Source organism: Ursus americanus, chromosome 19, assembly GCF_024610735.1.
Source record: "Ursus americanus isolate L20-20 chromosome 19, mUrsAme1.1.p, whole genome shotgun sequence".
Lineage (NCBI taxonomy): Eukaryota > Metazoa > Chordata > Mammalia > Carnivora > Ursidae > Ursus > Ursus americanus.
In genome coordinates, this window is record NC_142145.1 from 20746090 (window position 1) to 20771199 (window position 25110).

The 25110-nt window shown below is 38.7% G+C and overlaps 1 protein-coding gene across 1 annotated transcript; it reads right to left on the bottom strand.

Annotated features, from left to right (window-relative positions):
- Positions 1-3237: 3237 nt before the first annotated feature.
- Positions 3238-24168, bottom strand: LOC148108470 (netrin receptor DCC-like). The gene is made up of 4 exons (XM_087869704.1): positions 24023-24168; positions 15968-16194; positions 11868-11984; positions 3238-3629 (listed from the first exon to the last, which is right to left on the bottom strand). Exons 1-4 carry the CDS (start codon positions 24166-24168, stop codon positions 3238-3240), a joined length of 882 nt encoding a protein of 293 aa, XP_087725830.1.
- Positions 24169-25110: the final 942 nt, after the last annotated feature.

The following is a 25110-nucleotide window of genomic DNA, read 5'->3' on the forward strand; positions in this document are numbered from 1 at the left end:
AAAATAGAAGTAAAGATAATATTTTGAAGTGAGAGAATTTAAGTGAAACATTTTCTCATTCTGCTTCTCCTTACCACGTCATTTCTGCAATGACCTATATATCATCTGGACTCTTTGGAAATTTAGTGTCTATTGGCCTTGATAAATATTTTCCTCTCCTTCACATTTTCAGGTGTTCTTTGACAAGTGCTTGCCATGGAATATCCATGAACTCCACCAATATTCTCATACTCCCCTTAGGAAATATATGAATGTTCACAAATGTGTGTTCTGTAGTTATTCTCAACATTGTGGTAAAGAGCCCAAGCACTGGGGTCAGACTGCCTGGGTTCATGATCTAGTTCTGGCTCTTGGTAGTGAGTACATGTTACAGCCAGTATCTGAGATGCCTCCGATTGAGTCCCACTGCATGGTGTTCACATCCTTGTGGAGTTCCCTGCCACATTTCACCAGGGTTGGTCTGGTGACCATTGGAATGCAGCACAAATACAGAAGAAATTCCACTTCCAAAATCAGGTTAACAAAGACCAACAAATGGCCAACAGACACATGAAAAAATGCTCAATATCACTTGGCATCAGGGAAATACATGTCAAAACCACAATGAGATAACACAATGAGATATCACCTCACAGCAGTCAGAATGGTTAAAATTAACAACTCAAGAAACAAATGTTGGCGAGGATATGGAGAAAGGGGAACCATCTTGCACTGTTGGTGGGAATGCAAACTGGTACAGCCACTCTGGAAAACAGTATGGAGGTTCCTCAAAAAGTTAAAAATAGAACTACCCTACAAGCCAGCAATTTCACTACTAGGTATTTACCTAAAGGATACAAACATAGTAATCTGAAGGGGCACCTGTACCCCAATGGTTATAACAGCAATGTCCACAATAGCCAAACTATGGAAAGAGCCCAGATGTCCATCGACACATGAATGGATAGAGAAGATGTGGTGTATATATATAATGGAATATTACTCTGCCAACAAAAAGAATGAAATCTTGCCGTTTGCAATGACATGGATAGAACTGGAGGGTATTATGCTAAGTGAAATAAGTCAGTCAGAGAAAGACAGATACCATATGGTTTTACTCCTATGTAGAATTTAAGAAACAAAACAGATAAACATAGGGGAAAGGAAGGAAAAATAAAAGAAGATGAAAACAGAGAGGGAGGCAAACCACAAGAGACTCTTAACTATAGGAAACAAACTGAGGGTTGCTGGAGGGGAGGTGGGTGGAGAGATGAAGTAACTGGGTGATGGACATTAAGGAGGGCACTTCAAGTAATGAGTACTGGGTATTATAAGCAACTGATGACACTAAATTCTACCTCTGAAACTAGTAATACAGTCTATGTTAATTAAATTTAATTTAAATTAAAAAGTTAAAAAAAAAACAAAAAAAAACCTTTGTTCTCTGAACAATGGCATTTTTATATGAAAGCATTCATTAAAATTGGTTTTCTGATGTGAAATAAAGACATTCAAAGAAAAAGATTGTCCTCTCTTTGTCCCTCTTTATTTTTATTAAAAGATCTTATTTATTTATTTGTTGGAGAGAGAGAGAGCACAAGCAGGGGGAGGAGCAGAGGGAGAAGCAGGTTCCCCACTGAGCAGGGAGCCTGATGCGGGGCTCCATCCCAGGACCGTGGGATCATGACCTGAGCCAAAGGCAGACGCTTAACCGACTGAGCCGCCCAGGCGTCCCTCTCTCTCACTCTTTTAGATCACTCATTCTGGAGGGAGCCAGGAGTCATGTCTTGAGGACATGCTGGCAAATGTGTGGACACAACAGAAGCCTTTGAGAAAATGAGTGATTGTTTTATGTTGCTACGTTTCGGAGGTAATGTGTTATGCCGTAATAGAGAACTATGCATTAACCCGAGCAAATTATTTAAGGTCACTGTTTCTTAGTTTTCTCATTGTAAAGTGGAGATAATAGTACCAATGTTATGGTGTGGATTGAAGAGATTATCCACAGATTAAGTACAAAAGCCTGGAGGGTCAGGAGTCAGCCCTTCAAAAATGCTGGTTATTGTTATCAATCTCAGGGATCCAACAGATCCTAAGATTGAACCAAATGTCACGTAATAGGAAATGCTGTTTAAAATACTCCTCTTACAGGTGTATTACCTTAATCATGGTGATGGTTTCATGTGTCTATGCATATGTCCAAACTTATCAAATTGTATACATTAAATATGTACAGTTTTGTGTATATTAATTATACCTCAATAAATCTGTAAAAATAACCCCCAAATTAGGGGCACCTGGGTGGCACTGTCGATTAAGCTCTTGGTTTTGGTTCAGGTCATGATCTCAGGGTTGGGAGATTGAGCCCAGTGTCGGGGCTCATCATGGAGTCTGCTTGGTATTCTTTTCTTCTCTATCTGCCCCCCCACCACCAAATAAATAAATTTTTTAAAAAATCCACAATTTAAAATATGACCACTTAAAAGATGAACTGAATATTTTACCAAGATGCTGAAAATTGTTGTCATTGCCAAAAACATAAATAGTTCTATAAAAAACCAAAAATGTCCTGTCTTACATTCAAGAAAAAAGTTCAATACATTAAGATAGAGGTAACTGGGTAATTAAATGGTAGGTTTCTTTTTTTTTTTTTTTAAAGATTTTATTTATTCATTCGACAGAGATAGAGACAGCCAGTGAGAGAGGGAACACAAGCAGGGGGAGTGGGAGAGGAAGAAGCAGGCTCATAGCGGAAGAGCCTGATGTGGGGCTCGATCCCATAACGCCAGGATCACGCCCTGAGCCGAAGGCAGACGCTTAACCGCTGTGCCACCCAGGCGCCCCTCTTTTTTTTAAGACTTCATTTATTTATTTGAGAGAGAGAACAAGCACGAGCAGGGGAGGAGCAGAGGGAGAGGGAGAAGGAGACTCCCCCCTGGGCAGGGAGCCCGACTCGGGGCTCAATCCCAGGACCCTGCTGGGATCATGACCTGAGCAGAAGGCAGACACTTAACCAACTGAGCCACCCAGGTGCCCCTAAATGGTAGGTTTTAACTCAAATTTGAACCCAAGGGAAATATGATGCTAAGATTTTTGAGATTCCCCTGGCAGGGGAAAATAACTGGAATTACGATTATAAAACAAAATGTAGGCTCAGAATATGTTCTGTCCTTTATGAGCTAAAGGAAGGCTTCCTTTATTTAGACCTTGCCAGCCCAAAGATGAGGTTTGATGTGGGGGTGACCAGACCACTGCCCACTACAGTGTGACTGACGATGTACTGACATCAGATGGAGGACACTGTGAGTGGTGGACTTGAAAACGCTTACAGCTTCTGACAGCCTTGCTCACTCCTGTCTGACCCTTCTCAACTGAGATTTTCTCAAACGAGATACAGCTATGAAGTCTGGAAATCTGAGTCGATATCCGAGTGTACATGTTGACACCATGAGTATCTGACAGAACAGGAGACCGCAGGAAAGGGAGCCTCTGATCTGGGTCCAGAGGAATCCTTTGAGATGAGCTTGAGGCACCACCCTGGTCCCTTTTCTGCAGACCAGTGACTTTCTCAAGACACGGTGAGAATATCTGCCTTCGTCTTTTACAAGTTACCCCGGACTGCCCAAAAGACATACTCAGATGAGAAAGGTCTTGGAATAAAAGATGGTGTACTTTGTTGTAGAAATCTCTAATACATTAGGAATGAGAAAAGAATTAGGTGACACACTTGCTTAAAAAGCAAGTGACTCTTATTTTTCATATTGCTCTAGGAAACCTTTCCAAAAGCTATGTTTGTGTTCCTTTTGTACTCCATCATCCAAAATTCTTTACCTTTACAATTCTTCATCAGAACCATTTTTGATTATTTCTATATCTCTGATAAGCCCTTTTCTTTTGCCTTGTAAAGTCCTCCCTAAAAACACAATTGCGTACTCACCGGCGGTAACTTTTTGGGCTTAAAAGCCATATCTTAACCTTGTCTGCATAATCCTACTGACCTGCTGATTTTGATCGTCCAGTAGAATTACCAATCAATTAATTTTATTTAACAAGTCATTTGTTCATGGAACTACCGAGACACAACCTCTGGGTTTTCAACTCTCATTATACAAAGCCATTTACACAGCACTGTAGGAGCTAGAGAGGTTCATAAAAAATACTGCCTTCTGCAGAAACTCACAGTAAGAGGAGGAATGAAGTATGCCACTCAAGACTCAAAGAACAAAAACTGATCTTAATAATGTAATGATCAAATTATTATTTGGAGTCACAAACATATTAGACAATGACATCATTTCTAATGCAAACTTAAATGAGCTCTTAACCTTCTCTTTCTTGCCACTGCACCCACAGTTCTGAATAGCTGAACATTTGTATGCGTTGGTGTTTACGGTGGTACCAGAACAGTTGTTTGCACTCATTACTCCTAAGAAAAGCACTCTTGGTCAGATGTGGGCATTCGCAGAGGCTGCAAGGCAATGGAGTGAGTGCCCAGTTCTAGAACCTGCTAAGCTGGGGACCAGTCTTAGGGTACTGGCTTCCTATACCATGAATGCAAGCTTCACACAAGGATTCTGACTTAGAATCAAACGTCTCAGAGGTTAGAATTATCCTCATATCTGTGTACAAGATGGCCTTCTGGTAGTACACTGCCCCGAGCCAACAGAACTCTAGTTTTTAAAATCTGCTTTTTCTCATGCAGCTTTCACTTCTCAATAGCTTCTCCAAACCATTATTTGAGTTCCGCAATCAAGTGCCTAAAGCAGATGGTGGGAATGGGGGAAAAAAGAGTTGGCTTTCACAGTAAATGTTCTAGAAAGCCCCAAACCAGGAGTCATAAGCAGTTCCTAAGCTATCACAAAAACAAAACTGTATCCCTTCCTTTGCCTCAGGCTTTTTACTAGAGGCTTCAGGCCACTTTTTGAGACTATTTTTTTTCCTTTAAAAGCAGATATTATATTTTTTCCCCTAAAAGATGTACAGGGAAACAAAAAAAAAATGAAATTCAAGAGAATTCTGCTTAACGAACTCTCATACATTAAATTATCAGAATTTTATAACTCATGTGATCTTAAATGTCATCTGCTTCAATCTATGCCTCTCCTAGTTCTGATTCCCTTCCTCTCCTCCAGCATTTTCTAGAAGAAAACACAGGTTGAAATGGAAAGGGAATCTAAGGTCAAACAAATACTTATGTTCCATCAAGTAATAAAATACTAGAAATCTAAGTAAATCTACATCTTTCCAGGAATGGTTCTTAGTCAAAGAAGTTGCTCTCCCAAGATTACACCCCACTTCTTGTGGGGGGGGGCGGGTAGCCTGCACCAAAGGCCAAAGTTTCGAGACAAAGTCTAGAAGCCTCCTTTGGGACAACTCTGAAGGACAGTTCATCACCAGAACAAATTGTGGGGTCAGCTGAAGCCCCCATTAAACTGCACCACCAGTTTCATTTCTCCCTCCTCCCAATCCTGCATCCCTTACCCTCACAGGTGTTCTTCCAGAAAGCACTTGCTAATAAATTGCCTGTATTTGAAATTCTGTCTCAGAGTCTGATTCCTGGAAACCCAGCATCTGACCCTTATATACCCTTTACAAATTCAGAAAAGTTATACTTGATGCTTCTGCTTTCTTATAAGTAATTTCATTTGTAGTATAATTCTTTGGCCACTGTAAAAATAGTCAGCCTTTGCCACCATTTTACAACAAAGCAGATCAGAAAATCAAAATCCCTGGGTTCTCTTGCCTGTGCTCTGACTGGTATGTTCCTCACAAGCATTAGCTTACTTAGCTGTGAAATGTGTTCAGGGGTAAGGAGCCGCATATGCCACATAATGTTTTCAACCAATAAGTTGACAAATCTTAGACAAATACACAGATTTTGCACTCCAATGAAATTAAATACATTTCCCCATGGATTTGAAAAACGAAAAAGCACTTCAGAGAGTCTATATTTGATCTGCTAATTTACATTTTATAGAGCATGATGAGAAATGTCAAGGAAGAGAGGAAAAACAGTCTTACAACTAATGATTCTTAAGTGGAATGGTGAACATCTTCCTACACGTGACTAGAAATCAGCATGCCGCTATGATGTGGTTTATAGAAGACTCGATAGATGAGACTTGATGAATCTAAGTAACTGCAAGTGGGGCCATCAGAAAATGTATCTACTATCCTGCAGGAAATCATTGCTCTGCCAAGATAGAGATCTACAATTTGTTCAGCAGAGCTATGTAAGGCCTATCAGTCATGTCAGCTGCAAAGAACTTATTTTATTTATCAGAAAGCTGAAGAATTTATTTTAAAAGCAACTTTGATTATATGTTGAAGTCATTTCCTTTCGTTAGATAGTTTTACCAACACAGAACTTGGAGATGACAAAGAATGTAATGTGACAAAGTTATTTCAAAAGATACATTTTCTATCAACTCTTCCTTTCTTACTGAAGTTTTATTTAAGTACAATATACATACTGGAAACATGTATTATCCAAAGTAGTGCTCAGTGATTTTCCAAAGTGAAATGCCTTGTAACCATCATCCAGGTCATGAAACAGAACATTATCAGAAGTTTCCCATGTTCTCTTCTGGTCACTAATCACCTCCCAGCAAGAGTAACTCCTCTTCAGAATTCTAACCCCATAGATTATTTTGCCCGTTTTTAAATTTAACATAAATTGAATCACACAGCTGTGTTAGGTTTCTGTGTTACCAACTATTGTTTGTGGCATTTTAATTTGTTCATGTTCATTGCTGCATGGCATTCCACTGTGTGAATATGTTACAATGTAATAAAGATGTGATAGGAGGAGAAGGACTGCCATGCACATTCTTGTATGTGTCTTTTGGTGAACATATCATGTATTTCAAGAGCGAAATAGGTGTAAGAATAGGATCGCTGGGTCACAAAATCCTTATACATTTTGTAAAACTATTTAACTGGTTAAAATAATGTACCCATCATATATGATAATTTTTAAAATAACAGCAAAATTAATTGCTGGTCATTGTGGGGCCCATTCATGTAGAGTAAGACACTAGGGATAAGGAAGGGTTTCTGTTTTAGGCAACAAAATAGAGCAACCTTGAGCTCCAGGTAACAACATAAGGCAGCACAACGTGGTGGCCAGATCAGGCACACGTTTTGGGTTCATACTCTCAGAATCTTCGCTTGCATGTTTGTAAATTGGAGATGCTACTGTCAAAAAAACTTAAAAAAAAAAGGATATAAATAATCCGAGGCATGCAAGGCATCTTTATCCTTGAAAGAGCAGTATACCATAGAAGTTCAGAGGTTGCCCAGGTGTCTCCTGGAGTGAGTCAGTAAGCTGTTTGAGTCTTTGTTGGCTGTCTGTAAAATCAGGATAATCTCACCACATGATAATATTATGAAGATTTAAAGAAGTAGTAATTAGCAAGGTATTTAGCAAGTGAAAAATATTCAGAAATTCTCAATATTTATTAGATTTCATTTCATTTTTCCTTCTTTCTAAGCTCATTAGTTCCTTTCCTATTTAATGAAAATAATTTTAACTGCCCTTAATATATCATAAAATCTTAGAAGATATTCTAACTATAATTGATTTTAAAAAGAGGTTCCTAAACTGGTGTTTCGCAAATACAAGGCATTCTTATAATGCACCTACTTATTCATTCAGTTGTTTGACAGATATTTAGCAAGCACCAATTCTGTGTTAGTACTGAGCTATACAATGTATGAATGTGAAGATGAATTAGATACATTCCCTCCCTATCATGAAGTAATTCACAACCTGTTAGAAGAAGAAATATTTGGCCTTGAATATCTAAGCATATGAGGCAGCAGTATGTGTAATTAATGCCACAAATGCAGTAGAAAGAAATGTTATTCAAACATGAGAAAGGAAGCCATCATTTCTGGGTACAACATTCAGAAGAGAAAGAATGTATGAGAGCATCACTTTCAAAGTGATGCATACAACTTTGTTAGGTAGAGATAGCCACTGAGTCATTCCAAAAGGAGAGCAATGTTCAGATGGAAAAAACAAAGAAGGGGCAATTATATTTATGGACTGGAATTAGTCTAGCCTGGCAGGAGTCTCAGATATATATTTCTATATCTATCTATCTATCTATCTATCTATCTATCTATCTATCTATCTATCCATCCATTCATCCATCCATCCATCCTTCTATACATCCACCTAGGCATAGCAACAGGAAACTAGAAATGTAGTCTCAGATGTGAGATGCTCAGTGGTTTGTAGTTGTTTTTTCTTGGCAGACAATGGGGAGCCTTTGGAGAAATTTATAGAATGAATGTCATATTTAAGTTGTTTTAATAAGACATCTGACAAGCAGGATACATGGGAATCTAGAAGATGCTAGAAGGGGCTAAGACTCATTATGAAGCTGTTTTGACAGTTCAGGTGTGAGGTTATAAAAAAGAGAATTAACATTGACTCTGGGGAATAGGAAGGTAGCCAGGAATTGAAAAGATATTGTGGAAGAAAAATCAAATCAACAAGATATAGGAACTTATTGGATAAGGAAGTTATACATGGAACATAAAGGCCCACAGAGGATTTTTTTTTTTTAATTTGAGTATAGTTGACACATGAAGCACAATTATTTTTAAGAAGAAAGCTATAGAAGATTGGCACAGATAAAACTTCATTACAAGAGGAAAGTAGTTGGAGGGGCAAAGAGAGGCAGCTCAGGGTACAGTGCCTCTCTATGTAGTAAAAGGAATGAAGGAAGGACAATGGCTTCACAGAGTAGTGCAGCAGGGAGCTTAGTGATTAGTAGGAGCTCAGAACTCTGAAGCCAGACTTTCTGAGTCCAAATTCTGGTTCTGCCACTTAGTTGCTGTATGACTAAAAGCTAGGTACTTAAACTCTCCAAGCCTCAGTTCCCTTATTAGTGAAATAGGCATAATAGTTATATCTAACCCATGAGTTGAACAGTTGGAATTCATTATAAATTCCATAAAAATTTTTGTACTTATTAGAGTAAGACTGAGAGCTATTAGAGCATGGAGGAAACATGACATATAGTAAAGTAGAAAGAAGCAGCCGTTAATTCATTCACCTAAGCGGTCTCCACTGGAGCCTGCCAATTGCACCAGGCTCTGTTCTGAGCATTGAGGATATGAGGTGATCAAAGAAGCAAAGTCTCTACCCTCCTAGAGATGACAATATGGGGAACACAAAAGAAATAAACAAACACAAAAATGCAAGCAGGATGGTCATCCACATTAATAAAGAAAAATAAAGCAGAATAAATAGAGCAGAGAGTGACCCCAAATGCTGTGTTAGACAATGGTCAGGGAAGACCTGTGGTGGTGGCCATTGAAAACAGACTTGAATGGAATTAAGAAAAAGCCATGTAAATACCTATGAAAAGAAATTCCAGGAAAAGAGAACAGCAAGTGAAGAGTCCTTGAGTTTGGATGTGTGTTATTATCCAAAGAACAGAGACGAAGGCTATGAGGCTGAAATAGATTATAGTTGCAGCAGATGAAGTGAGGGATGTGTCCAGAGGCTTTATCACATGGGGTCTCGTAGGACATGGTGAAATCATGAATTTCATTCTACATATGATGGGAAGTCAAGAGGAGTGACATGATTTAATTCAAACATTGAAAGGCTGCTCTGTAGATAACTTAGTATAGGAGAAAGAGCTAAAGCAAAGTGACGAGTTATGAGTGTAGAGCTATAGCCTATAATCTGAAATAGTTGGTGGTGGCATAGTTTAGGACGAGCAGTAGAGATGGGAAGGAGAGATCAGCTTGGGGACAGGTATTATGAGCAAGAACTACAGGATTGATGAAAGACTGAATTTGGGATGTGATGAAATTTGGATAAAAGAACATGAAACTAGAGCTCTGAACAAGAGTAAATGGATGAACTGTGATACCATTTATTGAAATAGGGAAAACAGTAGGAGGGTCAAGTTTGGAGGCAGAAAGGGAAATATATAAAGCAGGATTTCCATCCTGAACATAGCAGTCTTGCCTATTACACAGCTATATGGAGAAACTGAGTCAGTTGTTGATATGAAAGTTGATATGGATTCGGGTAAGAGAGTAAATTAGAGATAAAATTTGGGATTTATCAACATTTAAATGGCATTAGGCCATCAGAACCAGATGACATCATCAAAAGAGCTAGGTAGGCAGAAGAGAAAAGGCTGAAGACAGCCCCAGGGCATGCTTTGACTCTGACATTGGAGTAAGAGGAGGAATAAGTAAAAAAGAAAGAAAAAAAGAAGTTATGTCAAATTTTGCTGAGCATCTGAAAATTGATGATTTATTTTGACAGTGTGGAGATTATTGATCACCTTGCAACTGTGTTTTCAGTGGAGAGAAACTGTGAAAATCTCATTAAAACTAATAAGGGAGATTACGAAGAGGAAAAAGTGGGTATAGACACATTTTAAAGGCATTTTTCAGGAAGGGAGAGGGATGAGCTTCAGTTGGAGGGGAAAGTGGTATCCAATAAGGGTGTTTTGAAAGAAGAGTTGTGACAGAATGCTTGTATGCCTATTGGAGTTATCCATGAAGAGAGAAAATGAATGATACAGGAAAGGGAAGGGATAACTACAAGGGGCCCCAAGTGGATGGGAAAGGATGACAACAGAGGAAAGAGCTGGCTTCAGAAAGGAGCATAAACACATCAACCAGATTTGATGGAAGGATAAGGATACCATTTCTCAGTGATTCTCTCTTCTTGGTAATATCATAAGCCAGATTATTAGCTGAGCATAGGGAAAGAAGAGAGGTGTGGGGAGTCTGAGAAGTAAGAATAGATATAAGACACGAAACAATGAATGACTAGAGAAATGAATGGCATTTCCAAAAACATAACTGCTGGCCTTGGATTTGTGGTCATTAATGCCTGGCAAGCAAGTCATGTGTTTTTCTCCAGATAAAATCAGCTGTTAGGATACATGGTGAGAGCTGGTAGTAGAGCTGATTTAATCAGGGATGAGTTTTTTTTTTTTTTTTTCGGGTGAGTATGATGGGGAAAGAAGACCAGGGGAGATGAGGGTGTTTGCAAGGGACTGAGGATAATAAATGACTATGAATTCTCAGTTGAGTTTGGAGGTAAATGAGGACATGAGGCAGTTGAGGGATGGTGGGAAGGTGGCAGAGTTAACTGATTGGAGGTGGGATTGAAGAATTGCTGGCAAAGAGGGAATAAAATAAGTGAGCAGAAAAGTAAGAGAGTATAGAAAAAGGGCTGATAGAAACTGAGGCTTGTAGGGGTTACAATGATTGCTTTAGGGGTGACACGGAATTGATGAATTGAGGTGGGAAGGAGCCAATATCATTGCAGGTACCATAAAGGAACTAACAGTCTAGGGCATTGGATGAATTACCTGCATGGATATTATAATTACCAAGATTAATCATAGAGGTAATTGGAAAGGAAGTGATCCCCAGGTGTACTAATATCTTCAGTTAATATGGGAATATGACAGAAAACTTCCAACAAGAAGAGGGTAGTAAGTGGATATCTGTTAACACTTGCTTCAAGGGTGCTAGAGTATTTAAATCTAGAAATTGGACCTATTAAAAAGGCACACACAAACAACTATGAAGATGTGATCATTAGAATAAAACCAATAATAGTGACGGAAGTTTCAGCTTTTCGATTATATTTTTAACAATTTCTTAACTATGTAGCCATCTGTTTTGCAACAGAGAGACCACTGGATTGCACACAACAATACAATAAGTAAAAATTTGACTTCAAATTATAAACGATATGGTTTTAGTCATTCTTCATTTTGTCCAATTGCCCAGAAAATTCAGAGAAAATTCTAAATATTTTTGATACTTTGAGACAGAAAAGATGAAAACAGAAAACACTACATTTCTTCCTTGTGGTACCAATATTTACCCACCAGGATTGTTGGACTGGGCATCCATAGGAATCATAAGCTTGGCCCGAGTGGCTCGACGTGCAGCCAGTGACCTTTCCAGAGTGGACATGGAGCTCCCTGCTTCTTCAGTGTCTTGACCTACAAGAAAAACAATATTCTGAGAGACACACCTTCTTCAATGAAACAATCTTTACATAATTTCTAGCGAGCCACGTTGATGCCTTTTTCATTTTATTGAGGTTTTAAATAATTATATCTACTTTTTTGGCTACCCAATCCATAGAGTCTCATTGCACAAACATTAAAAAAATTTACCATAACCCTGTTATTCAGAAAGATCCATTATTTATATTGTTCTTTATAAGGTTTGCCTATGTGTTTATATGTGAAAATGAGAAGGTATATATTAATATACATATTTTGTACTTAAGTGACATTTTCCCATCCATACTATTTTTTTTTTTAAAGATTTTATTTATTTATTTGACAGAGACAGAGACAGCCAGCGAGAGAGGGAACACAAGCAGGGGGAGCAGGAGAGGAAGAAGCAGGCTCATAGCGGAGGAGCCTGATGTGGGGCTCGATCCCATAACGCCAGGATCACGCCCTGAGCCGAAGGCAGACGCTTAACCGCTGTGCCATCCAGGCGCCCCCCATCCATACTATTTTGTTACCTTCTTAAGAAAATACTATGAACATCTTTTCTGTCAAGTCAGTTTTATAATATTTATTTATTTAAAACCCCTCATACTTCTATATTCACGAGCACCACCCATTTTATTTTATTTATTTTATTTTATTTTTTTAAGTATACTGGATGCCCAATGTGGGGCTTGAACCCCAAGATCAAGACTCCAAGATCAAGAGTCACATGCTCTATTGACTGGGCCAGCCAGCCAGGTGCCCCAGTTTTATCATTTTTAACAGTTCCATAAATATCCTATTGTATGAATTTACCACAATTTATGCAACTAGTACTTAAGGCCCAAAGGCATTATATCTTATTATAAAAACACAGGAAATGAACTCTATTTTTCAAAAGTAAGGCTACCTATATTTATATAAATTTATTATGATTCCATAAAATACCACACTAAAGAGTCATCAAAAATAATTAGAAAGAATGATATGTGTATATTTAAAATGTGAACAAAAATATATGTTGAGAACAATAAAACTGAAGTTCTGAACAGTATCATATATGCCCATTTGTGTAATATACACATAAAAGCATACTGTGTATATACACATTTCTCTGTGTGTGTGTGTATTCATATATATCTGTATATAATATATGTATATATGTGTTATATATCTGTATATAATATACATGTATATATGGTGTGTTTATATATCTGCATTAATGTGTATGCATGTATATTTGTATAGAAAGGTTACACCACAAAATTCTTAATATTGTCTTTCTTTCACGAAAGGGATAAGGAATCTGGGATGGTAAAAAGGCAAACATACTGTTTCTTCCTTTCGGTATTATTCTTCACAATTTTTTGTATTATTTTCCTTCTTTTAAAATTACATACGTGAGTTCTTTTCTTGGTTAAAATAGTAGTTAATAAAATTCAAAATTTAAAATAATGCTGGGGGAAATTTCTACACAGCCAAGATAATGATAACTGCCTAGATCTGAATCTGTCCACACATCCTCCAAAAAACTACACAGACCACGTAAGACAATAAAACTATGCAAATTATACCCCTACAGCACAACTAAAGAGAGAGAACACAACAAACTTTGAATCTCCTGAAAGTACAGAAATAAATAATATTTTCCAGCCAAGCTATGACTCAAGTTGCTGCCACAAAGTCTTTGTGGGAAGTTGAATATTTGAGAAAACTAAACAAAAGAGAAAAGAGGGGAATAAGCCTCCTAAGACTGACCTAAAATCATCAACAAAAGGAGAAAGTCTGCCTCAAATGTAAAAATATTTTTAAAGTTTCCTAGTAGACCAGAGCACTTACAAGTATCCTAGTCATTGACATGGAGTTTTGTTCTTTTAACCAGGAGAGTGTAGAGAACGCTTGATGTAATGTAAAATATAACCAGCAGGATTTTGAGTGCTACTTTCCTTTTGCTATAGAGTTGGCAAGTAGGTCCTCAAATAAAAACAGATAGGCACAAGTATCCTCTTATTCTAAAGAAATCAGCCATTGTTTGGAGTTAAGCTTCTCCCAGGACTTATTAAATGATCAAAAGTAGTCTAGCTGCCCCAAAATGTCACTTCAGTGTATAAAAGATAAAGGGAAATGTAAAGAAGGAAAAATCCTGGAAATAATTGGTAAAACCTTCTGAGGGCTGAGAGGCAATTCTATCCCCTCCAGTGGGAGGCAGAACTATGCTGTCCTCCTGATGCCCTCTAGGAATCAAAAAGGTCAGAATAAGCAACTGTAAAGTGTGGAGTTTCCTGCAAAAAGATCTGCCTTTCATTTTTTCTTCAGGTATTAGTCTGCTCAGGCAGCAGGCTTGCTGATCTACCCTGTGTCTATTTAAACAGGGGAAGAGGTTATTAAGGAGAGCAGGACTGAAAGACTGGAGTACAAGCTCTCTCATCATTTGGCCTGGCAAAGATGTAGGTACTTCTTCTGGGTCAAGTGTGCACTAGGAAAGTTGTTCAAGCTTGAGTCATCTCCCTGGAATTCACTCAAGTGCAGCTGACCCACCAGAGGACAGTGAGGTTGACAGAGCTGTTCCTGGTAGGAGTGGGTTAAGCCCTGACTTGATATCTCACATCATGTAATTGGCCAGTGGAAGAATCCCACAGGGTCTCAAAAGAACTCATGCTTATGTTTCACAAAAGACCAAGAATTTGAATGTCACATGAAGAAAGCCCATGTGCATAAAAAGCATCGCCAAACTTCAAACTATCCTTTCTCTCCTCCCTCCCTGCCTCTCTGCTCTTCATTTCCCCTCCCTGTCCTCCTATATAGACAGGTAGGAGGAATAAGTAAAGGGGTTTCCGAAACAGACTGTGCCCCCTCCTTTCCCACCCCCACCGCTCCATTTCCTTCCAAGGTACTGGAGGCTTTAAACAACAAATTATAACCCCAGTCCTCAGAGCCAAAAGTCTAGCTGGCCATAAGGGAGGGAGAAACTTAAATTTAAATTTCCGATTGCAGTTTTTAATGAACTAGAATGTAGTTTAACAACTGAAAATGATGGAAAATGTAGGGAAACTCCTTGAGATATTATTTAAGAGCTAGAAAAAGAACACTCAACAACTCATGATTGAAAACTGGTAAGTGAATTTCTTGTTAAAGCTGAAAAAATCTAGTAAACCAGTTACACAACCAAATAACTAACATATTTTAATTCAGTTTAAAAATAACAGCTACTCATTCTACAAACACATCATAAGTAGACCAAGAGGTTTTGTGTGTGTGTGTGTGCGTGTTTGGTTGGTTATTCTGCTTCCCATAAGCATTTTTACAATATGAGGATCAACAGAAAATGAAGTATCTTACAACCACTTTCTAGATTTCTTAGTTATTCCTGCACATGGATTGTTCTGCACCAAAGAGTAGGCTTTCTTCTTCCGATCACTTTGTAGATAACACAGCCTGCACACAGACTCCACCAAACCAGGCTAGTGACCATATAATGTGATTGCACGGGGATAAAAGTTGATCTTCACAGTAATCGAGGCTGAAGTAACAGAAGAGTCTATGTGTTCATATGTCATATGTCCCTAATGTGATTTTTTTAATGCAAGAAATTGAGAGAAAATTTAAAATCAACTTAGAATTGTCCATAGACATAAGGAATTAAAAAAAAATAGAACAGCTTCAAATTTTCTTTGACAAAGCTTTCGTTCAAGATTTAACAAAAAGCAATAAATTCATTTGGCTTTTACATTTCACTATTTCCCAAGTGTACCACCTGTTACCTCTTAGAAGTTTTAAGAAGCGTTGCAATTATAAAAAGCAGGTAATAGGATGATGGGAAAGAAACTACTTAATCAACCAAATTTACATCAGATTATTTAAACTATTGGTAAAGGACCTGCAGATTGAAGGGAAGGGTGCCTCCATCAAAGAGGGAGTGGAAAACTCCCGTGTGGTTCAGAATGGGGGGCTTGTCTTGATGCCCAAGAGGACAGAGTTACCTGAATGAGACGTGCTTTTGCTCCCCAGTTGGGTTTCTGACTGGCTGTGGCTGACTGGTGTGAGGTCTTGGCAACTTTGGATGGGAGAGTCCCTTCCTGTAGGGTCAGTACCCGATGGCTTCTCGATATTTTTCATCTCCATTTCTTCGTGATGTATCCAAAGATCAGGGGGCCTGAGGTCCTTCTGGCTGCCCTTCCTCTTGCTAACACTGTGGGTGGCCCGTTTCCTATGGAACGAAAAAATTAGAAGGCGAATGTGAGTGCCTCTATTCAATGGTCTTTCCTCTCTTTTCTCAGTAAATTCAAGTGAGAAGCAGGAAAGGATACAAGAGTGCTCCCAGGAGGAAACCTATGAAATCCAAGAATTGGTGGGCATGTCTTGGCTGCCTTTCCTCCTCTCTCCCGGAGCTTCACCACATTATAGGAGCAGCGGTGCTGAATCCCCAAGGCCTCGGCTGCCTGCCAGAGAGTGCCTGACTCTAACTTCACCAGCTACAAATTCTCACACAAGGTGACAATGGGTTAGAGGGAGCCATATGCCAATCTTTGGAGCAAGTCATAAGGCACTTGACTGAAACATCTGTTTAGGAGATAAATGAAGGAGTTGCTTTGAAAGGGCAAATAGAAATAAAAAGGCCAGAATTTGTGCCAGCCAAGATTGGGGTTTAAAAGAAAGTCTATAGCTCAGCTGTATAATATGCTATTTGCAGATGAAAGGCAGTATGGGGACATTCTAAGGAGAATAAACACCTATGCCTTGGAGTCACTAAGTATCTGGATGCGAACACAGTCTAAGACCCATCCTTTGAAGAGAGAAGAATACAGATTAGAATGAGGCTTCGAATATCTCTTATTTTCCTCAGTAAGAATTTTGCAACCACAAATTCATTTTTCAGTGGTAGACTCTTCGGGGGCTAGTGAGTTTCAAATGTTCCCTGCCTGCTAAGTAAAGTAGCATGATATTCCTGCCCACTGTTCTCTACAGTAGGGGTCAGTAAGCTATGGCCTATAGACCAAATCCACCCACGGCCTGATTTTGTAAATAAAATTTTATTGGAATCCTACTGAGCTCATTTATTTTCACACTGCAGTGTATTGAGTAGCTGTAACAAAGACCATGTGTCCCACATGTCTCACGAAGCCTCAAATATTTACTATTTGTCCCTTTTCAAAAAGTTTTCAACCTCTGCTTTATAGTTCTCCGTTTTTAAAAATCTCCATTTGTAGCTTCTATTTTTTTTTAAGGTAATAATGTCTTTTCTAAGACAGAATTCAGATAGTTAAAATCTAACCTCTGATAGAACCCCAGAGAAGTAACTCCCTCTTACTTCCTCACTTGCAATGAATGGATTATGAGGATCAACTGTTTTCATGGTTGCTAAATGGTTCCAACGAACCACTTGGGCGAAAACTCTGTAACCTGTACAAGGCCACTGCGAGGGGCTTTATTTTCCTATGCCGAAAAGGACCTTTATGCCTATGAGGCAATTAATGAACGTTTAGTGGTGTGACTCGCTTTTTTTGTTGTTGTTTTGTTTTACATTTTTTGGTCTTTTTTGAAGCATGCTGATAAGGACTGGAGACAAAGAATGCCAGACTTAATATTTATCGAGTAGTTTAGCAGAGAAATAGCACAGTATTTTCCGTTCTAATGTTTTCCCTACAACTACCTACATTTTGCTGATTTCCTGGCAGCGGTCCCACACTGACTCTAGACAATGGTCTCTAATAACCCTTAGATCATTTTCTTGTGTCTAAGATAATAACTCTCTGCTAACCATCCGTTCCCTGAATTCATTTCCTTCTACTTCACCTGCCCACAGGAAACAATCTGCAAGTCACACACAGCTCTCTGTGTAATCTTCCCCTGGTAACTTCTTAGAACAATTTAATGTCATTTTCAAACTTGGAGATTTCACCCTGTTATCTTTCTAACAAATCAAAATGCTAAATAACTTTTTAATCCCAGTGCCTACAAGACTGTATACAGAGAAGTGCCAGTTCCCACATCCAGGATAAGACAGTCAACCTTTTCATAATAACTCAATATTTAAATAGCCTGTGGGGGAAAATGTGTCAAATAATCTCTGAAACTAAAAATAAGTTATGAATTCTGTTTTCCTCTCGTTGACACACATGATTCATTCATTCATTCATTCATTCATTCATTCATTCATTCATTCATTCACCAGCCCCCATAACCTCAGTACCAAGCTTCCCCAGATGTATTTTATTAAAAAAAAATTCCAAACCTGACTGAGGTAGAACCTTTTTGTATGTTGTGATTTATCACCTCACCTGGGGGAAAAAAATTATCATTCCCGATAAAATGAGTACACGTTTTTCTGATGGATTTTAATCAGATCAAGACCTTTTCTGAGAAGCTACTCATCCACTCAGCTATCAGTCAAGAATCTAAAGACTCTAAACAGACTTTATTTCCTTTTTGTATATATTCTGTGAAACACCATCTACTAACTACTTTTGTTTTCTCTATAATGTGTCTTCTCAAGAGAGAAGTCTTTGACCTTGGAGAGGCCTCCTTTCCCTGCTAGTGGTAGCCCAGCCGCCCATGCAGCAGGTTTGTAATAAAACGGACATCTGCTCATAACTAAATTGCCTGAAATTTGTCTTAAAACCTGCAGGAACATTGTCATCCCAGCCTTCTGTCCATCTGCTGGTTCTCTGACATAATGACTGCTGCCCATAGTGGCCCCCTAGCTTGTCTGTCTCACCAAGAGAATCTTCAACATTTGTGTGCAGATGAACCTAACGCAACAGATCCCGAAGTAGGGTCCCAGTATCAGCAGCACCGGGAACCTGTTGGAAGTGCACGGTCTCAGTCCACCCCAGATCAGAAACTTGCAGGTGTTGGGCGTTTGTGAGAGGGCAAGGCCCAGCAATCTGTGCTTTAACAGCCCTCAAGGGAAATCAGATGCACCTAAAGTTTGAGAAACACTGTCTTAGTGAATGTGGTTTTGTTTTTATTTTAAACGTAGTTTTTGTATAAGATATAGACTATGTCACATGTTTATCCCTCCCTACATGCATCTTTTTTCACAGGTACTGGTAATCTTTCAGCTTCCAAAAAATGGCTGTAGGATGGGAGGGTCTCTTCCCACCCCATGAATTCTTGAATAAAGGCTCTCTGTTCACAGCATAATCAAGTGCTGGTGGTTTTTGTTCTCTCTCTCCCTCTCTCTCTTTCCCCTTCTCTCTTGCCCTCTCTCTCTCATCTATCTCATCATACTTTTGCCCAGAATGCCTTCACAATCCTATTTACTTACAAACTACTTACTTAAAGATTTTCTTCAAGCCTCTCTTCTTTAGAAAGCCTTCTTGACCATGTTAAGTCTGTGTAATCTTAGCATATCTAAGTCACTTTCCTTGTCTTTTTCTTTACCACTCATCTTGCATTGATTACTGTCTGTCTTACTGAGCTGGCCAGATGCTCTGAGATGTAAACTGGTTTCCTCATGATACTGGAGTAAATTCTGTTTCTTTCACTTGTCCAACAACATCCATTGTTTTACAACATTTATTCATGTATTTACTCAGTGAACATTTACAGAATACTGAGCATGTGTCAAGAAATTTGCTAAGCACTAGAAATGCAAAGATAGGTGAGACATTGGAAGCTTAATAAATGAATGGACAATGGCATGACTACTGTGGATTTCTGCACTGTTGGAGTAAGGAGCAACCACTGCAACTGGCAGTTGGTAAAGCTGAAAAAGTAGAGGGACCAAGACATAGGAGGACTTGCTTCCAACAGAAACATTTTTAATAATATCAGGAAGTCAGTGGGGAATTGCAGAAAGATCTTTAGCTCAAGAGTTAACGTTACTCAGATTTGTTACTTTGTATCATGCAGATCACATACTAATTTGCACATAGTAATTTCCTGACTTAAATAGTAAGAATTTTTCATTATCAACTTGGAAGGATTTTTTTTTTTTTGCAAGGTTCTGATTCTTTATTGGCCTGTTTCTTACTTTGCACATGACTTATTACTATAAGAGAAGTCTGTTTCCTTTTCACTTTTAATTGGGACGTGAAGGGGTAAAAACCAACAGTGGGTTAGGATCCATTTTATTCAAGACTGTGCCCTTTGAAATTCTAAAATACTACTATCATCTCACAGATTCTTTTGCCACATTGTAAGAAATTATTAAATTCCCCTCTGTGCTTAGGTACCCTCTGCTCAAGTTGTTCACAGGAGGCAAATAGCTCTGTACTACTTCTCCTGGTCAGATACACATGTGCCAAGATCTACTAGGAGGTTGAGGCAAGGACACTCTGCCCCACTGGGGATTTACAGAAGATTTCAGAAAGGAAGAAGGCCTGAACTGAGTGTGAAGAATGATTCAGGTTCACGGGGAAAAGTATATTGGGATTCAGAAGTACCCACCCTACTTCTTCCATCCAAATCTTTCCCAAAGGTTTTCAGCTTCCTAATTCTCGATATTGATTATTTTTATTCTACTAACTGCTATTAAAAGCAAAAACATACAAACAACAACAACAATAACAACAACCACACACACCCAAAAAACACACCAAAAAAACTTGTATTGCGATCTCAGGAACAAGTGTCCTAGATACTCAAATAAACCTGAATTTTCTGTGGCAGAATTAAGTTATATCGAAGACCTAAGGGGTAGGCTCCGTGGAACACTGAAAAACAATGAAAATGTTAAAAATTTGAAAAATCAGTGTAAGTAACCTAAACTACAGATTTCATTTAGGAGTTTAAACATTTGATTGTCAATACTGGAGATAATGATTTTTTGTCAAGATTTGAATGTGGACTAATATTTAAAACCTGCTATATACTTTTAAAATCAAATAGGAGGCTTAGTCAACCAGCGACTCTATCAGGTGAACCTTGAATTTTATTTATGTATTTAAATTTAATGTATTCAGACAAGTTGTTGATTATCTACCCAGGTAACTGCCTTAGAAATGTGATAACTGTATATCCTGGATTTTCAGGATATTCTCAATGTCAAATATTTTGTTTTTAGTATCTAGAGATACATTCTAACTTATTGTGACACATGTTTTATATTTTGGCTAGGAAAATGTTATTAATTTATTAAGAGGCACAGAACCCCTTTAGCTTAAGCTTTCATAAACATATTTTTTCTATATTATGATATTCTACTATAATTCCACTAATTCAAAATGTGTAAGGGGATTATCTTCAAAGTAGTAAAAAAATTTAATAATTAAAAAGAAAGGCAAAATTATTTTTATTCCATATTAATTTGAAGCTAAGAGCTACCATACAGTTCTGTAATTTGATAGTATTCCATGGGGAATTTCAATGTTTTAAGAGAGAATGATACAAAGTATTTAGCCTTGTTTCTCATTTGACGAAACTGACATTCAGGAATTACGTCTTCCTTTAGGCTTAAACACCACTAATTTAATTCAGGAAGTGGGGAATTAGAACTAGAACTTGGGTTCTAACTTCTGTTAGTTATTTTATATTATAAAAACAAAATCGTACCAACTGGAATGTGAATCAATCAGATAACTATATCATTATTAAATGGATATATAAATGTGTGGACACTAAGTTGAATAAAGTGTTACCAATAGTACACAAAAATATGTTTCAAATCCGTTGGACGTAATTCAAGAGCCCCAAGCAAACACAGAAAGTTACATTCTCCAGCTCCAACAGATAAAGAGTTATTGAGGAAGCCCATGAAAGTGTTTCTTATTTCACTTTATTAATTACATTAAACTCTCATTTTTTCTGAGAGTTCTGTAAGGGACATTATTTCTGTCTCAGATTGGAATTGATTTTGCTTTCCTCTACATCACTTAATTTGCTCTAAAAGACTCCGTGGTGGTGGTATCAGGAGGAAGGATCCTCAGTGAAATCAAGAAAAGCTCAATTAAATCTCAGGATTATCTTGAAGGAGAAAAATTTTTCTTTTTTTTCCTCTGTGAACATTACAAAGAGACCGCGATGAATGCCAATGGGTCTGTTACAGGAGAATGATATATGAAGCAAATTGTGAAAATATGCCAAGTAAATATTAAGAGACTTTGGGTGAAGGCTGAGGAAAACTGAAGTAGCAGGAGCACAGGAGCTATAAATCCACTGTCTTTGTTTCCAGTCAAACATCGAGTGATTTATTCCTTCATCCATTTCCTAATTTTAAAAACAAGTCATACCCTGGGCTCGGCCTCTACTCTCTCTAAATAAAACCTTCAAGCTCTTAACATAGGACTTAGAGTGGGATTTAAGACAATTTAAGAGTTTCTCAACATAGCATCAAATCCCACTTTTGCACTTTGAGAAGACTGGCATTTTCTCTGTGAGGAAGCAACGTGCCCAGGAATCCGGCTCACCAGGTCAATATAACCCTCCTACATTCTTCTCACAGGGATGAAAACGGAACAAACAAAACACCCTGCCACATACAGATGGTTTAGTGAATTAAACCTAGTTTAGCGAATGCATCCACGTTTTTAAAGCCCTCATGAAAGAGGCCCGGTTTGGCTTTGATGCCTTCCCCACTTCCGTGTCTGTGAATCTTTGTCGCTCTGCTTTAGAGAGCACTGGTGTTCGACTGCTCTGTCTGCCCAGCCCCTTTCCTGGGATAGCTCCACCGAGAGACTGTTCGAGGCCTTACTCAGTTACAGTTCTGTTTGTTCCAGAGCCTCACTGAGGGTCGAGCATGTGGAAGTTCTGTGGGTAATTATGATTTCCCAGAATGTGAACACATGAGAATCAGTTAAGCTCGGTGGGCCTGGTTTCTTGCGTAAGCACAAAGCATTAGCACGCTAGCCGGCACCAGCTGGAAGACAGACACCCCCATCTCATAAACACAGCCAGATATCAAATGTGCCCTGCCATCTAATCAATTTAATACAAAGACTGCTTCGACACCCCTAAGTCACTTTCTTCAGTTTGTACATCTTCCTGGACCCTATTTCTAAACACCTCACTTCAAAAGGCTGGAAAATACAATACAGATCAGCAAAAAGGTCATAGGATTTTTTTTTTTTTAAAGAGACAGAAACTAAGATATTAGCAAGGGAAGAGGAACAATTATTTGTTAGAGAATCTTTCTCTGACACTGTGTGTAGCATATAGTTGTCAAACCAGCCACCGATGGGCCCATGCCTCAGGCTTTCAGAGCCGGCACCATGCCTGAGGCCAAAGGGAGACAAAAATTCAAGGGAAGAGCTTATTATAGCCAATTCAGTGAGAAAGTATAGCTGAAAGGGACACATCAGGCAAGATTTGAAAAGTGCTAGAGAGGCAGAGAGGCAGAGAATAACCAGGAGATTATTGCTGATTCCCACAACTGGTTATGGATGTTGCTGGAAGGGGATAAGCTGAATTAAAACCATCTTTCCATTCTAAACTTTGACTTTGAAGTATCATCCTCTGTATGTGCTATAACCTAGAACTGCATAATATTAGAATATTTTTAAACCCCTCAAAAAGTTTAATTTCTGAGAATCAACCATAACCAGGAAATCGGAACTGTTCTAAATTTCTAGAATCTCTCTTCTATCCCAACTACTATCTCCGAACTAAACACTCCACAGTATTGTAACTAGATGGAGTTTGGCAGGCATTCATGCCACAAGCATTGATCCAATGCCTACAATCCTCCTTGCCAGAAAGGGGAAATACTTTTAGTGGAACACACATCTCCAACATTTTATACATAATTGTTCAGAGGGCCATGAATTGGAACCTGATGAAGTCCATTCTCTAAATGTTGCTAAAGGAACACCTGCCCTCACCTGAAAGGAAGAATCTGGCCCAGAGGAGTAAAATCAAGCAGAAATTCCAAGTGGGTGTCCAGGTGGATTCTATTATTAAGTCTGCAAGTCTGGCCCTCACTCACTCAAGTTACGGGCCTGGAATCAACAAAAAGCAAGGTTTTGCTCACGTCGGAGGATAAAGGAAATGCGGTGAATTATGAAAGAACACAGGAAGAGACTTGTCAAAAATATAACTCGAGAAGGTGATAGGTCAAACAGCGACCTCTCTCCTCTTAGGAACCAGCTGTTACCTACTTTCTCTGCTGGGCTGAAGAGCGCCGGGTGCAGATCACAGCCACAATCACTGCCACCAGCACTGTGATGACGCCAACGGTGGTCACAAGGACCACAAGCAGGTTGCTGTTCTTCTGAGGAGTGACGCTGCCATGTGGGGGGTGCATCTGGCCAATGGGTGGCTCTGGGAAAAGACAGGCAAATGCAGATCAGATTGAGGGAGATATGACAGCTTGGTCTTTATCAAGCTGTTAAGGATGTGGAAGTTCCTGTTGTTCTGGGCATTCCTGAAGCTGGGGAAAAAAGCAATGAAAAATGAGAGGAAAGATCGAAGTTTATCTACCTAAGATAAATGAAATCTATGTCCACACAAAATCTTGTACAGAAACATTCACAGCAGCATGGTTCAGAACAGCCCAAAGTGGAAACAGCCCAAATATCCATTGACTGAAGAACGGATGAACAAAAATGTGGTAGTTCCATACGAGGGAATATTACCCAGCCATAACAAGCAACTGATACGTGAGACACGCTGCAGTATGCATGTACCTTAAAGACGGTATTCTAAGGGAAAGAAGCCAGACACAAAAGGGCTATATTGTATGATGCCACTTATGTGAAATATCCAGAATAGGAAAATCTATAGAGACAGGAAGTAGATTAGTGTTTGCCAGTGGATGGGAGGAGTGAATGGGGAAGGACTGCGAATGGGTATAGGTTTTCCCTTGCGGATGGTGAAAATGTTCTGGAACTAGATAGTGGTGCTGGTGGCACAGCCTGTGGATATACTAAAGACCACTGACTTGGTGCACTTTCAGAGGGTGAACTTATGGTATCTGAATTATAGCTAAGTCTGTTTTTAGAAAAGAATTAACCTACCATATTGAGTAGAAAGTGGGGAAAAGAGGAAGAAGGCTACTTTGTACTGTGAATGTTCCAGGGTGATGAGAATCACAGGAGGGTGTGCTTTATGAGAATATGTTTTTTTATTAGATGGTGTGAAAGACAAACTATTTGATGCCAATCACTCACAATTTATTTCCTTTTTTTTAAAAAAGAAGATACCTACAAAACACATTTAATTTTAACCTATTTACAGTGTATGAATC